Genomic DNA, 17815 nt, shown 5'->3' with positions numbered 1-17815 from the left:
ACACATTTGTTATCAAAAATACTTTTATTTGTAAATAAGTATATATAGATATATAATAATGAACACAATATAGAATACATATATCAAATGTAATCGTAAATATGTGCAATGCTATTAGAAATATCAAACAGCAATGACATAGATTATAGATAATGCTTGAAATTGGAATATGAAAGACAGTAGATTGCATATTTAATCAAATTTCATAATATATATCAAATGAATCAATAAGAACATGCAATACATAAAACTAACAATTTTTGAAGGTGCTATGATGATTGTCAATATCGAATCCTTGTTTCAGTTCTATAATTGGCATAATAGTCACTGTGGTGACAAGAGCATCTAATTACTTACTAGTAAGAAATCAAATGTCATTTCATAAATTTACTAGTGGAAATCATCTGTGCAAAAATATAATTAGGAGCTTTAAAACACATAAAATTAAAGTTGACAAATCAATGTACAGTGTAGATGCAACCTCAACCACCATATAAAATATTAATAAATAGCAAAATAGCAATAAAATATTTTACAAGGTAAAGCATTACATTTTTTTCTGGATTTTCTAGACTATACATTAGGTCAAGTTTTTATTGGCAGTTAAAGCATAACTAGAGTTTCATGTTAAACATTAAAGCTTATTTCATTCAATTTAATTACAATGTAATAAATATAAACATCCATACTCATATTTTGATTTAGTAAAATATTACAATAAAATAATTACTATCATTCAAGATATTAAATAATAAATGGTAAAATATAGTATCTAAAATTTTATTAACATAATAACATAAGTTAGCTTATCAAATCTCCTCAACGTGAAAAAAGCTAAATATACATATACAAACGGAAAACATTTTGATCCCATTTTTGTATGAAATTCAGATAAATATATAAAAATTCTGATCAACGAGATTGCTGTTAAAAAATTATCTCACATCTGTCCACCACGAGCTGAAGCTTCAGCAACTTGTCGAATAAATTTTCTTCCACCTAGAAAACAAACAAAATAAATAGACAGGGGTACAAGTTGAAAGGAAAAAAAAAGGAAACAGACTCCCTATGTCTGTAAATACCTTTCACTACATATAATTATTAGCGAACTATATCTAATCTGTGTAGTAAAGAAAAGGTTGTTTGCAAACTAATTTTTTAATTTTTAATTATTTCTAAACTTCAAGTACTCTTATTTGTTTGGTTACAAATTAATAAACTTTGCTAAATTATCAAAATGTTGTGAATTAGGTGTCATATATACATATGAAATTCAAAGAAAATTAGTATTATTATAAAAAGACACTATAATAATCAAGTAACAGAAAGTTATTTTCTTATATCTGCAAAAACAGACATAAGTATCTTAAGATTTAGTTTTCCATTAGTAATTCGATTAGTCCTCCTTCATGCTGTTCTGTAATATACATGTAAGTTATTTTCTTATATCTGCAAAAACAGACTTAAATATCTTAAGATTTAGTTTTCCATTAGTAATTAGATTAGTCCTTCTTCATGCTGTTCTGTAATATGAATTTTATATTTCATAATTACCATAAAAATATATGTGTTACTGCTACTATGAATGTTAATGTTTAAAGTTCACATATAAAGATATTAAAGTTTGATAGCACTGTCTATACATAGATAATCCCAGATATTGTTAGTGATGTTAATAATAATAGTGATTAACACAACATTTATTACAACACTGCTTTACTTAAAATCAAAAGACAGATTACTACTAGCACAATCCATGGCAACAAATCAAAAATTTCTCTCTTTGTAGGATACATTTATTTCTAATTGGTCTTATAAGACATCCTAAACTGAAGTCCTTGGACAACCTTTAGAAACAACTGAAGAAGCAAGTTGGAATTGATGCAATAACCAGGTTTATAGTCTCAATAGTACTGTACCGAAAGTAGCATGTGTGTTACTACTAGCAGGTTGGTTAGGCTCTTGTTGGTAAAGGGTAATAGTTATCACCCTGAAAATTTCCACTTGTGCTTCTCTCATAAAAAATTGTCTTCTGTTAACACATAAACAATGTCCTTTTGAAACAAAGGTGTATTTCTGAAAAATCTGGATCTCTATTCACCATATCAATATTGGCACCTTTGAACTAAAAAATCTATGTCTTGTATCCTTTAAAAAATTTCCTTTTGAATGGCCTACACATTTATATACTTTCCAAAACATTTCAAAATAATCCCTGAATTTGATAAGAAATGTAATATTAGTAGGTCTTTTACAATATCCAGATATCATGCAACAAAAAATAATACACTTAAACATAGCATATACATATATTTATAAAATGCTAGAAACTTCAGGGGAAAGAAATATAATCAAAATAATTTCATTCCAAAAAAATATAAAAAAAAACAACCACAAGACAGATATAATATGACTCAAACCCTGCTTTACTTGATAAGTCTTTGAGAAGAGAGGTCAACATCTATTGAAATATCATAGTCTTTCGAAAGAAAGGTCACCATCTAACGAAATATTATAGTAATTATTAAACTAAGGTATACATGTATTCTGATAATCAATCTTTATCTTCATTGGTCAAATATTCAGTAATTGGTTAAAGAGATTCAGTAGACTTTAGAAGAAACAATTTGATTCATTTTTAAAAAATACAGGATTTTTAACCATGTATTACTAATTTATGCAATTGTTCATACATTCAACATTTTGTAAAAGCAAAAAATTAAATACTCTTCTCTTCATTTATAAGGGAAAAAATGCATTAAGATATCTGTAAACACCCATTAGAGGCAGCATATGCAATTGATAATAAAATATAATCCCCAAAAATGCATCCACAGAAAAAATATTTTTCTTAATACAGCACTATGCCAAAGCAAAGATTTAAATTTTGAAACAATTTTATGTTCTTTAACTAAAGTTTATATTAAAGAAACAAAATTATTGGTAATAAATTTTCCAATATTGTATTTTTCTAGTGCTATTTTAGGAAATGAAAAAAAAATCCAATCAGAATCAAACAAACAATTGATAAGATCAACAGGTCTAAAAATCATATCTGAAAAAATAAGACAGGGACTTCTCAGGCCCCTTGTATGCCCATCAGCAGCAATATAGTCTGATATTACAGTCAACTCGAAATTAACGTCCACTCAACACAAACTAGGTCATTTGGGGACTAATACATGGTTCAATTTTATTTCAATATTTTGCTTGCGTGTAGGGGTCTTTAGCTGTGGGAAGGCTTGGAGAAAACACATGAGGTAGGACATATAACGCACATACATTATACATTATTCGTCCCCTCCCATTAAACAAGTTTTATCAAATATATTACCAGTAAGTTCAAATATAAGTCAGAGACACGCGTTCAAAATCCACAATTTGGAAATATTGAAATTCAAAAAGTTACTTCCTTATGCCCCAGTTAACAATCTCACCAAGTCAAAAAAAAAAATCCACTGAGAACTGTTTCCTGTAGAATATTTACAAGATTTCATAAATTTGAAAATAAATGTGCCATCAAATTTTTCTGAATTTCAATCAGGTTCCCCCTTACGCCTCTATTGCCAAGTCTTTTAAAAATCCATTTCAAGTTCTTTTCTAACGAGATTTAAAAAGTTTCAACAAGATTCTTCCTCATCACAAAAAAAAAAATTTCTAAGAATTTGAAAACAATCTGTGAAGAATATAGGTGTATAAAGCAATCACAAAAAATTCAAATGGACCGACGGATGTAGGTGACAACAATAAACATCCACATTAAATGTAGGCTTATAATAGACATCATAGAAGTGAAAATACTAACCTGGAGATGTAATACTTTCTACATCATCAGAAGGAGAAGCAAATGGTCGATCAGGTGTCTTTTTATCTATCTTTCTATTCTGTTTATTGACATTTTGAAGTATTTGTAATAGAAAGTTTTTATCTTTTCCCTCCTAATAAAATAACATGAAAATCTTTGAACCTCTTAAAGATTTACATATAATTAAAGGTCACCGGAAAAGATTAAAGTTTTTTTTAAACATACATTATGCAAGAGCTAAATCTGATTATTGCAAGTCTTTATTTAGGCTTCAGATGTCATAGAAATTATAAATTAGATCTTTATTTACACAACAAGCACAAAATCAACTCCGTAGACTCACGGATGGCTTGGATTCAGCTTGGATTTAAACAGAATTTCGTTGACTGATTTAATTTTAAATGGCGTTGTGAGCGGAGATTAACCGTTACGTTGACGTCATACTCCCGGATCGAGGCTAAATGATAGAGAGTAGGAAGCGAGGCCGCTGTTTAGCGATGCCTTAACAAATGACATCTAAACTATTTAAAGTGCAATAAACTAAACACAGATAATGACAAATTATACAATTCCTAGAGACCGTGTGATGACTAATACAGACGGACAGGTCTTCTGTCTTAATAATATAATAAAAATATTTTTATTTCCCCAATAGGCACGACGCCACTGGTGTATACCTATAGATTTATCATATTGTATTATAATATTATGTCCTATATTCAATTGATTTAATGCATGCACAAAATACAAATAAGAATGAAAATTTACCCTCTCACTCATTTTGTCCAATTGTTATAAAAATCCAAAAAGGTAAAACACAAATTTGGATATGATGACAGCAGACAAAAGACAGCAGAGATTAAGTAGGTGGAGTTAACGCCTGTCAATCAAACGATCGGCCATACTAAGAATCGGTGAAGATGGAATTCAATCCCATTTCTAGTCAAAAATTACACTGTTGATAACTATGTTCAGAATAAAGTAATTTGACTGAAATTTTCAATATATTCTTCTTTCATCGTCTACTTTTGAACTGTTAAAGCAAGAATGGCTAACTCCTTATAAAAATCTCCCATAATGTATCTTTAAGTATGCATCAGTATAACATGAAAACGGTGACCTTTAAGTTAACTTTAATTGCCTTTAAGTTGAAGATATTATAAACAACAAAAATCTCCACAACAGTTTAGTTATCCATGTAATCCATAACAGTTGTAACATCATAATTCTTGAAGTAAATAAGATGCAAAAACTGCACACTGCAAAACTTTATTGGAGCAATGATAAGATTCTACAAGGGCCTTGAAATAATTTTCATAAATTGATGTAAAAAGATAGTCTTATTTGCCATAAGAATCAAAACAAAGAATGTAAATTTCCAGTAGATCAGATCATTGTGTTTGAGCATTCACAATATTCTACAAAGTGACTAAGGGCAATAACTGAAGTAATTGACAAAAAATTGTTGAAATCCTATATAGGTCTCACCCAGGGCTGCCGACAACCAGTATCGCAGCGCAATTTGCGATACATATTTTGTCCGTTGCTAACCAAAAATTAAAATCTAACGTTTTTGATTCGCAGTTACTGCGAATCATCAATATGCCTGTCATTTTGGATATTGACACAAGAATAATCCACATTTTGAAGACTAGAAGGCTTACTCAACACTTTCAACGTGTATAAAATGTTGAATAAAATTTTATAAACAAAACTGAATTCTCCGTGTGACATTTTCTTCTCGAACTACCAGACACAATACTATATAACACATAACTCTATGAATAGGGACTATTAAACCGGAAATAGGGAATCAAGTAGTACCACTCACGTTGCGAGACATCAAGTAATTATATCATATTCATTTTGAAAGAAATAAATCCAATGTATCCCCCACGTATTGTAAATAAAATATAAAAAAATAAATACATGTTAACGTATTGTAAAATGATAAATCAAAGTAAAAATTCCCGTAAAACATTATTGTTTATATCGTGTGTGTCTAGTTAATCGAGGTGTGTCCGATTGAAGAAAAATAGTAATACAAGATAAAAAGCAGACGAAATTGTTTTCTAACGAAGATTTCTAACGTAACAAAAAAATAACAATTAAAATGAGTGGGGCTTCGAAAGTCTTTGTCAAGAATTGGCTTCAGACATAAGACCTAACTAAATTTCTACATCACATTCACAAACTGTCACAAGTACTTGTGGCAGTGCTAAAAAATCTAAGAATAGTCAGAATGGAATCTAATCATATTTGTTATGAATTAAAGTAATATCTTGTTATTTAGGTGTTTTACATTGAAACTGAAAAACTGCTAATCAATTTTTAAATTTGCTAATCAAATTTGGCGAAATTGGACTTTTTGATTAGCAGTGCTGCTAATCAACTGTGAAAAATTACCGACAGCCCTGGTCTCACCAATCTGAACAGAATATAAAGTTCAAGCAAATCTGATGAAAACTTTTGTTGCTAAACCATTCAAAGGATTTTACCAAGTGATCAAGGACAATAACTCTAAACATTATCAATAATTACTGAAATTCAATAGGTTTCTTCGTTTCATTATTCGAAATTCAGGTTAAAGATATAGGTTAAATATTAACTAACCAGAGCCAGTTGTTGTTCTAATAATATCACCATTTCTTTATGACCAATCATAACTAGTCGTATATAATATGTCCCCATTCTGAAATACATTCAATAAACAAACAATTTATACGACAAAGTATGTATTGTAAAATGTCGCGTGGTGGTGTTGGCCTTTACATAATTATATAACCAACTAGTATGTAACAATAAAACCAGAGAGCAAATTTATCTTGTGGGACCACAGCATAGGTAAGTATACTGCCATAATTAATACTGGGATCTATTTGTGCATGAATAATGAGCTGAATAGCTAAATTTATTTACTTCAACAAGACACGAAACAAACATTTTCTTCTTGGTGAACTTATGTAATAAATACCCAGGCGAATAGTACGGCATTGTATTATAACAATCTCATGGAACAAGGATAATCTTTAACAACTGTACAGTTGCTTCTGTTCCCAAATAGACATTCCTCAATAAAGTGGGGAAGTAACTTATTCTCAGACATGGAGCAGGTCCATAAAGATGTAGGAGAGGGATGATCTATCCTGCAGCACCTTGCTTATTCATCATATCTGAATAACTAGACACTGTTCTTTGCCAGGCCCTTAATCACTGAGCCACTATGGCTTCCAAGTACGCCAAGACATGATATATGGTATTATAAAATATACACTTACCCTAAAAGTATAACAATAGCAGCTATACAACCAGGAGATGATATAAAATCTATAATATAGGTTAACCATGGTTCATCTTCCCTCCAATCATCTATTAACTCAGTTACAATTTCGTAGGTCTGATTCTGTCCTTTATATGGACCACATTCTTCACTAGGTAGAACACTATAAGAAGAGAATTTATAATTATCAAACAGTGAATATATTTGTATATTAATACATATTAAACACAAATTTTCCTACCATTATATCACCTTATTTATTAGACACCACACAGATGGCGAGACTTTATCATTACAATGTCTGAAGTAAAACCAAGAAGATAAAATTGCCAATGACCTCATTGCCTTCAGCTTTATTTTTTATTAGTTGTTCTATAAAAGACTGTTTAAACTATACAAACATGTAAATAAACAAATGTGAAGGCAATGGGATTATTGACTAATTTATCCTCTTGGTTTCATTTCAGACATTAAAATAATAATAATACTAATATGTTCATTAAAAAAATATTTAAAATAAAAAAATCAAGAGATCTAATCAAGTAGACTTAGTCCTCTGGGATGTAATCAAACATCCATTGATTAATAAGCAATGAAGGGGGTTTTGGGCAAGCAGGGTATGTGACCTCTATTTAAAACACTTGATACCAAAAATAATTTTATTTTTTGTGTTTATTGAAACGTATTACAAGGCACTATGTGGTCTAAGGGGAGATAATATGAGTTTAAGGACATAACAACAGAGTTATTTGCCTTGTTTTAAAAACCATGGTAAATCAGTAAAGATTTATTAAATGACATGTGTACTTACAAAATAATACCACATGCTACAGCTACAGTAGATAAAAAGAAGAAACAAAACAAAAAAGCCAGAAAGATGGTGTGTGACCTTGCAGCTCTCCATGGTCTTACGGATGGCTTACAATTCTGTAATACACTAACCTAAAACAATAAAAAACACAATCCTGTAGTACATTATTTGAAGTAATTACAAACAAAAGAATTCATTAATATACTGTCTAAAATCTAAACCATCAAAAAAACTGAAACAATTAACACACAAATCTGAATAAGCAAATAGTGCTCTGAAACAACAAATAACACAATCCTGAACCAACAAACAACACAATTTTGAAAGGATATTGAAAATTCCCTAATTACTGAAAACAATCTCTATTACTTCTATATTCAAGAGAAAATCATGTGCAGCCTATTTATTTCCTCTTCTATCAGTTCAATTTTATTCATTATACTTTTTCATACTCACTTACCCTTTTAACATAGAAGATAATAAACAGCTTGATCAAAACAATACAGGATAATAACGGACAATAAAATGTTCCCAACCTGAAAAATTGTAATTTGTAAATAGTACATCATACATGCACAAGTTTTTAAATTTGTGAGACACATAAATGAGTAAATTCATTCAGAACATAATGTATGTAATAATATAATACGTAGTTGTAATCCAGTTTTAACAAAGGCATATGATTTTTATGCATATCAAATCATTCTACAGCTCAACACAATTAACTTGAATTCTTTTATATGGAAATACAAAGTATGAACTATTTGATATCAAAAGTAAAAGAGATCGCTTACCAACACAGAGTCTGGGAATAAATCAGATCCAGTGTATTTCTTCCAATATTAAACTCTGGTAATGATAGCCTTTTTACACAATATTTTGCCATTATTCTGAATAAAAGTAACATTATTCAATAAATCATTTCTTCTATCAATCAAGTAACAACCGAGATTAGCTCAATAAAAACTTAATGTAAATATAAATATGTACCGGTATTAAAAAAAATATGAAAAGAAGGGCTTTTCCCAAGGTACTTGCCACAAAGTCAGTCTCATGTGTAAAATACCATTATACATTATATTAAAATAACTTACTTTCTAACAAATTCAAATAAGAATGTCACCAAAAGTGTGAAAATGAAATCAACAATAACAAGACGATATATCTCTTGTCCCATAAATGTCTCCCAACACTGAAAAATATCAACAAACACATCATAGAATATTATTATTTATACCACTAAAACAATCATGCTGAAAACTCTCGACATTAGTCACAATATAAGAGACATTTGTCTGAGATCATCTTTGTCGTTAATAAAATTAATTTAGGAACCTAATTAAGAACGTGATCAGGTACTGAACCTTGAACAACCATCACAGTTTGTTTTAAAAAGCAAAAATCTCAATTACTCCTAATGAGGAATAAAAGTTTGATGGTTTATTTCCCCCTCAATAACAACAAGCCGTGAAAATAAAGATTGATGGACGTCCTGAGGTGACACCATTATTTACAATACGGGTTTGTATAAAAATACTTTTTGAAACATAATGACAATGCTCACCATTCTTCTTGATGACCTTCCATACCAGAAATTGACCAAAACACACAAAGTTACAGCCTTTAGAGTCATAGTTCTGTAAATATTAATAGATTTCAGATACTTAATTATTTAAGTAAGTATCATTGTCTGAAAAAGACTGGGTTTTTTTTTTATTTGAATGTAGATGGGTTCATAAAGCTGTTACATAAAGCTACGCCCTAAATGGGGGACATGGCTAACTGATGTATTAATAGCAATGAACCACCAAATCCCACTTAATACAATTTTATCAAAATCTATTGTTGATAATCAAATATTATATCTTGCAATGTAATCATGATGAATGGTGCAGTGAAAAATATAATTGAGTGTGATATAATATTCTAATGTTTTATTACCTGACCATATGAACATATAATTCTGTTTTTGGTTTACTATAATCCTCGAGTTGTTCTAATCCATGGAACACTAGCGGTAATAATAAATTTATAGCTGTTATACATAGAGGCATAGCAAATACATCTAACCACGCAATATCTTTCTGTAATATATAATAAAAATATATCTTACCACACAATATCTTCTCTAATATACTAAGATAAAAAAAACAACACCAAGTAAATGGATGATTGTATAAAATCGTCAAAATAAAAATTAAATTCTCATGTAATCAGCGTCTTTTGGTCAACTGTAATCAAAGTGTAATCTAAGACAAGAACTAACATCAATGCAACAAAACTGGGTAAATTTAAAATTTACATCATAAGCTTCTTTCTATAATCTATAGGCAGCGACTAGTGAGAGGAAATCTGAGGTTAAACAGCCCAGGTGACCCAACTCCTGGTCACAAACAATTTAAGCCTTCGTGTACATTTTAATTTTAATTTTGAGAATATTTATCTCAAGCAACTTGGGTCATTTAGAAGTTTGAATGCACCATTAGTCTTTAATGGATATATACACTTACTGTTTCCATAGTAACTGAGATATAGTAGATAAGATAGCCAGATGAGGCTAGCAGAGCTAAAACTGTTGTATTAGTCAGAACTCTTAACCAGAAGATCTGACATTTTGCAGTTAAACTTTTATCCTTTGGAGCTTTGAAACCCGCTAAATATTCCTACAAAATATTCCAACAATAATAAAATACATGATGTTATCAGGTCATAGAATTCAACTCTGTGAAATTACATATAAATTGTCTTACTTCTTCTCATGCTCAAGTTTCCTTAAAGTAGCTAAGTCTATAACTCAATATCATCCCAAATCTTCGACATTGAAAACACGAATTATTTGTCAATTTAAATCAACATTGATGCCATGAACTTATCGGGCATCGATGGACTTCTGATATCCAATATTTAAGAAAAAATAATCATTTTTCGATTGGTACACGAATCATGTACCATAATGCGTTTCAGCACTGTTCATCATAAGGGATACGAAAAACGAGGCTGGACATATTCCACAAGTCATTCAAACGGTGACGCCATGTTCTTATCTGGAGAGCATGCGCAATAAATATTATCGGTGTAGACTGGAATAACCAAACGCTAGAAATTGCCATTCGATTGAGACTTCTGGCGTATTTCGGCGAACATAACTGTTTAGAAATTAGAGTAAAAACAGAAACGGTTGAATGTAAATCAGTTTAAATACATTCATATTACATTATTATATGCGTTGCAACCCATTTGTGTCAATTTCTAGGTCCCAAAAATTAGCGATTTAGCCCCTTTAATAGATGATACTAAAATGTTTTATATTTAATTATATAAAATTTTAACTTACAACCAACTCTGAATATAGACTTTTATGTTTTAATATGGCCGCTTCTTGTGATGTTATGCCATAGTCCCAACCATTAAATACTTTAAAATAATAATTAAAATCACCACTTCCTTCTATATAATACTTTCTGTACGATCGTAGAATACTGCAATATATTTTATAAGCATTTTGCAAAAATGGTCGAAATTAATAACAACTATATACATACCAAAATAAACGTTGCTTGTGAAAATCTGACAAAAACAGAACTCCATAGTGTGAGTAATATATGTTATCGATGGTCATATGTCAGCTTCAATAATTGTTTTGGGGAAAATGTCCAAAACCAATAGGGATCCATTTATCCATTAACAAACAAATTAATAAGAGCAAAGAAAAATTTTAAGATATGAACTATTTAGGATGATCAAATCTTAATCCCAATATCAAATGATCGAAGCGATAATAAGTCTATGTAAGCCAGAATAATTTGTTTTGATTTATAAGTCTTTAATCATATAATTGTTGAAATTCTGACAGTGTAAGCTCCAGTATTTGGAATATCCTTGAATAATGTCCATTGTTTATATCTCTATAACGTCAATGTAAACAAACGTCAGTTTGTGAGAAAGAGAGAGATATGGGGTTCAACGTACACTCGACACAAACTAGGTCATTTCGGGACTAACACATGGTTCAATTTATTTCCATAATTCGCTTGCGTGTAGGGATCTTTCGCAGTGGGTAGAAACCGGTAGACCCGGAGAAAACCCACGAGGTTGGACAGACGACCCTACTTCTTATCACGTACAACCAGGGAATCGAAACCACCACGCCAATTGACTTGATGATACAGCGTGCACATGCTAACCATTCGGCCATCCAACCCCCCCACGTCAGTTTGTTAGTCAACCGATTTAAGAATTAAGAGCTTCCAAATGTTGTATTTGAGAAATATGGATGTTTGAAAGATTCAATAAGTTTGTAGGTGACCATAATCTAGTATGTTTAACTGGGCGCTGTTTATCTCTATCAATTAATATAACAATACTGCTACTTAAAAAACTTAGTGAAATACTATACCTTGTAGCTAAGATAATAAGACAGAGTAAATAATAGCCACCACAAGTAAATAAATAAGCATATCTCATGTGATATTTATATCCTGAAGATATTTCTATTGTTTCATTTGTATAAAAACCATAGTAAAGCTCGGTATTTTCAAACCAACCCTAGAAATATAATATAGAAATAAATATACTAAATATCTTAAATCTAATTATTATAAATAAATAACCACATCAAGTAATAAATTAATAGATATTTAAAAATCCCCGCACAACAGTAGTACAAAAACATACTTTAGGTTGAAATGAGAGGTGGTTTATTCATCTTCATGTTTCGGGTTAAAGGACCCTTTACAAAATTAATATAGTTTCTATACTGTATACAGTTTAAAGTTGTTGTATAACATCCTGTTGTATTCTACTACAATAAACTACATGAGAACATGCGGACACATCTTACAATTTGTTTATCTGTGATTCACATGATGGAAAAAAATTATTTTTAGGACGATTGGAAATAACTGAAGTGCAAGATTTTGTTTAATAATTAATTAATTCGATATCCCTAACCTCTGACAAATCCCAATGGTTTTGATATGAATTTTCCTTACATCTTTGCCAATTTATACGTATGTAACTATGACTCCAGAGCTCGAAAATGGTTTTTACTGTGGTTGGCCATATACTAGTTCTAGATTTATAAAGAAGACTTACTCGACCATCAAGTAATTCAGCACCGGTAAAGCTCTTATTGGTATTTGTTTGTTGGTAACCTGTTGGTATATGTTCATACCATCGGTATAACACTTGTGGTAATACTACAAAACCCAGAGTAAGAAAGAAGACTGGGATGTTAATTAGAAACAACCATTTTAAAAACAGAAAGTAAGATGTCACTCCAGTTCCAAAATGACCTTCAATCAATTTGAGATGAGATTTCCATAGTTCTAGTGAGTACATTACTTCAGCTATACTGTACTTAAAATGTTGCCAACTCTGAAAAGGAACAAATGAAATTCTAAATTAAACTTGTATCTTAATATTTATTCAAGGTTATTTTATGCAGAGATGGGATTTAACATCCACTCGACACAAACTAGGTCATTTTGGGACTAACATATGGTTCAATTTTATTTCCATAATTCGCTTGCACGTAGGGGTATTTACCCAGGAAACTGGAGGACCCCGAGAAAACCCACGAGGTTGAACAGGCGACCCTCCTCCTTGCTACTTACAACTGGGTAATCGAAACCACGCCAGCTGACTCAATGAGAGACTTTATGATACAGCACGTACATGCTAACCAATCAGCCATTTAACCCCCCATGTTTAAGATTGGTTCAAGATTTATTTGAATATATACTAAGAAAAGAAATCATTGTACGTGCCCTATATGTAGACAATGGACATGACTCAAGATATTAAAATTCTAGTTTCTATATTTACCATTCCAATATTATATTTTACTCTTGTAAACCAGCCAAGTTGACGCTTTCTTTTACTGCTAACTTTTCGTCTATAAAATAATAAATCTAAAACTTTACTCCATGTACAATATATTCAAATCAATCATGCTAATCACTTTTATAAAGTTGATGTTCAAATGCAGACATAAAAAGTTTTGTTGAAAGAGAATATATTGTATTTTGACAGTGATAGCAATGAAAATCTTGTATAACTTTGAAAAATATATGAATAATCTCATGACAATGTGTAGAATGCCACTTTGCCAACCAATGCAAGGTCACCTTAAGACAACAAATAGCACCAAAGACAGCAAACTTACCGAATAGCTCTTTTACTGGAAAGAGTTGTTGTCATTCCTTTTAGCAACGTATGAATTTCATCTTCAGTACGATCATCAAAATCTGGATCATTCGTAACCATGTTAGCTATTTCTGTTGAAGTTTCTTCTCCATCACCATGATGAAATGGTCCATGGAATGATTTTAAACGTCTGTGATTTAGCCTTACTGTATCCCTTCCTAGGGTAGTAGTTAAATTTTCTACAAAAAAAAAACATGTCTACACTATAGCACATTCACATACAAATAATCTGAGTTCAAATGTTTTTACTTTTCATGTTATCTATATGTAGGAAGGAATATTGTCCATTACGGTCAAATCATAAAAAAACAGTGACTGGTACTGACTTCCTGTATTTTATAGATCAGCATGACAATGTCGATATTCATTTAGTTACACCTGGCGTCTTATTTCAAATGAAAGTTATAATGAAACTATAGGTTTTAAAACAGACGATCTGTGACAGTACTCACTCATGGGCAAAAGCACTTATAGAAACCAATTGTGCCCAGAGACTCTTACAGGTCTAAACAAAGTAGATTTTAATTTATCAAATAATACTCTCAACATCTTAGATATGCAATTAACTAGGTTTAAATATATAAACCAAATGTCAAATATGATGCGACAGCCAATTTACCTTTCATGAAATTTTCAAAATGAAAAATTAGTTATTTAGAAATGAAATCAAGATTTGCTAAAGGGAGTTATGAAACTCGTTAAAGAATTTTATTCTTCAATGGAGAACCACTATGATCATTTACTACAATAACTTTGGCAAGTATATAGTTCTGGTTATACAGGAACCGACATAGTCTGGAATTTGGGGACTTCTGGAAACTGAAATTATACAGAGCTTCGGATGCAAAAGGACTAGTAAAAAAGCTTGAAAATGCATCTAAACAAGTGATGATAAATCCTACCTAATTGTCTGCTTGGTAGATTTTCTAATAATCTAGCTGTTTCTAAATCAGCTCCATTATGAGCTGCCCATGTTTTGCGTCTAGTTAAACCCACGCTTCCGCTACCTTTTGACCCCATGTCTGACATTTCATATTGTTGGCCAGATCTCTGATTTTCATACTGATTTTCTCCTTTAAAAACAAATATGTATGATGAATAACATTTTAAATTATTTTCAAAATTCTAATGCTTTACAATCAAATATCAAATTTCTGGCTCAATACGGTACTATGAATAAGAATATGGTTGAATATGTTACATGTGTTCCCCAAGCAAAAGTTAGGTCATCTAACATTCAGCCATCATAATGAATCATATGTGACATTCAGGTATAAAGCAGAATATGGTACTATTCATAGAGCTTCAACGATTCAATTTCAACACGGTTTTACAATATGTATGTCAGTATGCTGGTGACGTACTGTTTTGATAGCATGCTCATTCACTTCTCTTTCAATTTACATGTACAGTCATCCTATCATTCTTTGTATTAAGGAGAGGGGGTGGGGGCACCATGTCTGTGTCTAAACACGGGTTCTCTAACCTGGTTTGATCCTAGTTGTGGCTGAGAAAGTTCCTCTATAATTTATTGTGTGGTCTAAGTGGTGCAGGACTAAGGGCCTCATTCGCATTGGACATAAAGAACGAGGTCCTGTGTAGACATTGGCATACGCTGTAGCGCCGCTGTCCGGGCAAAATTTCCCTAATCACACACGGCATGGATCATAGCCTGTCTTCATACATTAGCTCAGAGGGAGCAGAAAAGTAGGACGTTGAAACCCATTTATTTCATTTCCTAATATTAAGTAATATATGCTTGTCGTTCGTAAGATAGAATGTTTTTAGTAATAAATATATTTTAATAAGTAATTTAAATGTTTTCCGGTTGATGGTCATAGATACTGTTGAGGAAATATATCACCTATTTATGCTATGTGTTGCCTTTGTGGGTGGGGAAAGAGGGGAAGGATGGGGGTTGCTTGTCTTTGTAACATGATTGGACCTATTTATATAAGCTTACACAAATTGATATTAATGATGACGGGTATAATACAGTAGTTTGATACTTGATAGAAACTAAAACATACATCAATATCTGAACACAGACTGTAAATAGATCAAAAATATACTTACCAATTTGATCTGGAACATCATCATAGATATAACCTGAACCACGACTCATTATGAATATGATGAGCTTTAATTAATGCTGAAATATATATGATTGGAAATGGGGTTTAATGTACGTCTTGTCCACACTTTACTTACATTTAGATCATTCTGAGACTATGGGAAATGTAATCTTGCGTGGGCATCCCTGGCTAGGCCCAGATAGTACTGGACTGTTTTGTCCAATTTGACATAGTAAATTAATTCAGTACCTTCTTAATCTTAATGGGAACTTATTATAATGTCAATTGTCAATAGTGTCAAAGAAGACTTTTCTCAAATTTTTCCATCACTCACATTACTGTTACCTAGACCAGTGAACATCCCAGTTGTATAGTTCAGGTACCGTAATCCTAGTTACAGATTCATAAGTCACTATTTTTCACATGGCCACCTATATTAAAAGTTATTAACCCGAGAGAATTCCGTTTTTTCCTATGCAATGCCAATAGACCAAACAGTAAACAAACTTTCAGTTACCCTGACACATTGACCTGAAAATTTAGATACAAAGACTATCACAACTTTCTATAATCATGCCTGTATCAAATGTAGGCCTATATGCTTTGGTATTGACTGTCAAAATTTCTAAGAAATATGCATAGTCCACATCCAAAAATAGTACTAACCCGCTAACCGCAGAAGTTTAATAAAAGTAGACTATTCGGGTTTGCTCATCATTTATTGACAATTATCAATATATAGTGACTTAGATAATTCTACCATTCCACCTCATAATACATTTTATATGTACCTTAAAAATGTCGATGACTCAAAATGTAACAGTTCCTTTTACTTCCTGAAAGATAAACAACTTGAATTACTTCGACTGACAAGTTTCATTAATAACAAAGATGGCGCTGCGGACCTAACCTTGTCACGACTCTGAACTATGATATGTCATGATTCGGTTCACATGATGTCATTGATGAGCGAGGACTGTACTCGAAAATTAAATACAAAAATACAACTGTAGCATAAAATCTTTGATGTTCAGAATGAGAGGACTGGTGTGGTTCGATTATAACCCACCATTATAACTAATAAATAAATAACTATATTATCAGAGGCGGATCACAAACATTTTTATGACTACACAAAGTTACACTACTTAAGCTACAGTTTACAGTCAACGGTACGGTGAAATGAAATGAAAAAAAAAATGGGGTTTAACGTCCTACTGCTCTGCTCCTATGCTGGGCTAATGAAGACGGCCATACAGTGAGCTATGAGGGAAATTTTAATTTAAAATCGTAACGATTTTGTGTTCCCCCACCCCCTCTCTCTCAAAATTCTACCGTTCTTGACTTTATACCAAATTGTCATTTACAATCGTACAAAATATAGGGTAGATCGATATCAGAACATAACCATGTTAGAACAGATGATAAGTCAATGCAAACTGTGTGTTTAATGTTACAGTAACTTTTAGTCTTGAAATCAAATTAAGTTTAAGCATGTTTTAACATTGCCATGCTCTATCACCACCGGGGGATCACGTGGCTAAGTGGGTAAGACGCTGGCTCGCTAGCCTGGAGGTCGGGTGTTCGATCCCTGCATTGGCCGAGATAGTTCATCCAGATTTTCCGGCGTGGTTCAC

General features: G+C 31.5%; 1 protein-coding gene across 4 annotated transcripts; it reads right to left on the bottom strand.

Annotated features, from left to right (window-relative positions):
* Positions 1–48: 48 nt before the first annotated feature.
* Positions 49–17092, bottom strand: LOC126810570 (transmembrane channel-like protein 5). Of its 4 annotated transcripts, none has more exons than XR_007675255.2 (20): positions 16970–17092; positions 16180–16255; positions 15006–15176; positions 14063–14282; positions 13723–13792; positions 12991–13272; positions 12293–12441; positions 11231–11375; positions 10407–10559; positions 9838–9980; positions 9461–9533; positions 8991–9088; positions 8691–8786; positions 8357–8432; positions 7897–8027; positions 7084–7248; positions 6419–6497; positions 3806–3938; positions 2421–2501; positions 49–999 (listed from the first exon to the last, which is right to left on the bottom strand). XR_007675255.2 is itself a non-coding variant. In XM_050535717.2 (20 exons), exons 2-19 carry the CDS (start codon positions 16226–16228, stop codon positions 2473–2475), a joined length of 2262 nt encoding a protein of 753 aa, XP_050391674.1. In that variant the 5' UTR covers positions 16229–16255; positions 16970–17092; the 3' UTR covers positions 49–999; positions 2431–2472. The 4 variants fall into 4 exon arrangements, 3 of the variants coding, with proteins under 3 accessions (XP_050391674.1, XP_050391673.1, XP_050391672.1); XM_050535717.2 differs by having other exon boundaries at positions 2431–2501; XM_050535716.2 differs by lacking the exons at positions 2421–2501; positions 16970–17092 and adding an exon at positions 16845–16968 and having other exon boundaries at positions 50–999.
* Between the last annotated feature and the right edge of the window lie 723 nt (positions 17093–17815).

The sequence above is a fragment of the Patella vulgata genome, chromosome 2 (assembly GCF_932274485.2).
Source record: "Patella vulgata chromosome 2, xgPatVulg1.2, whole genome shotgun sequence".
In the NCBI taxonomy this organism is placed as follows: Eukaryota; Metazoa; Mollusca; class Gastropoda; family Patellidae; genus Patella; species Patella vulgata.
The sequence above is the reverse complement of the archived record's forward strand: the minus strand, read 5'-3'. Positions and strand labels throughout refer to the sequence as shown.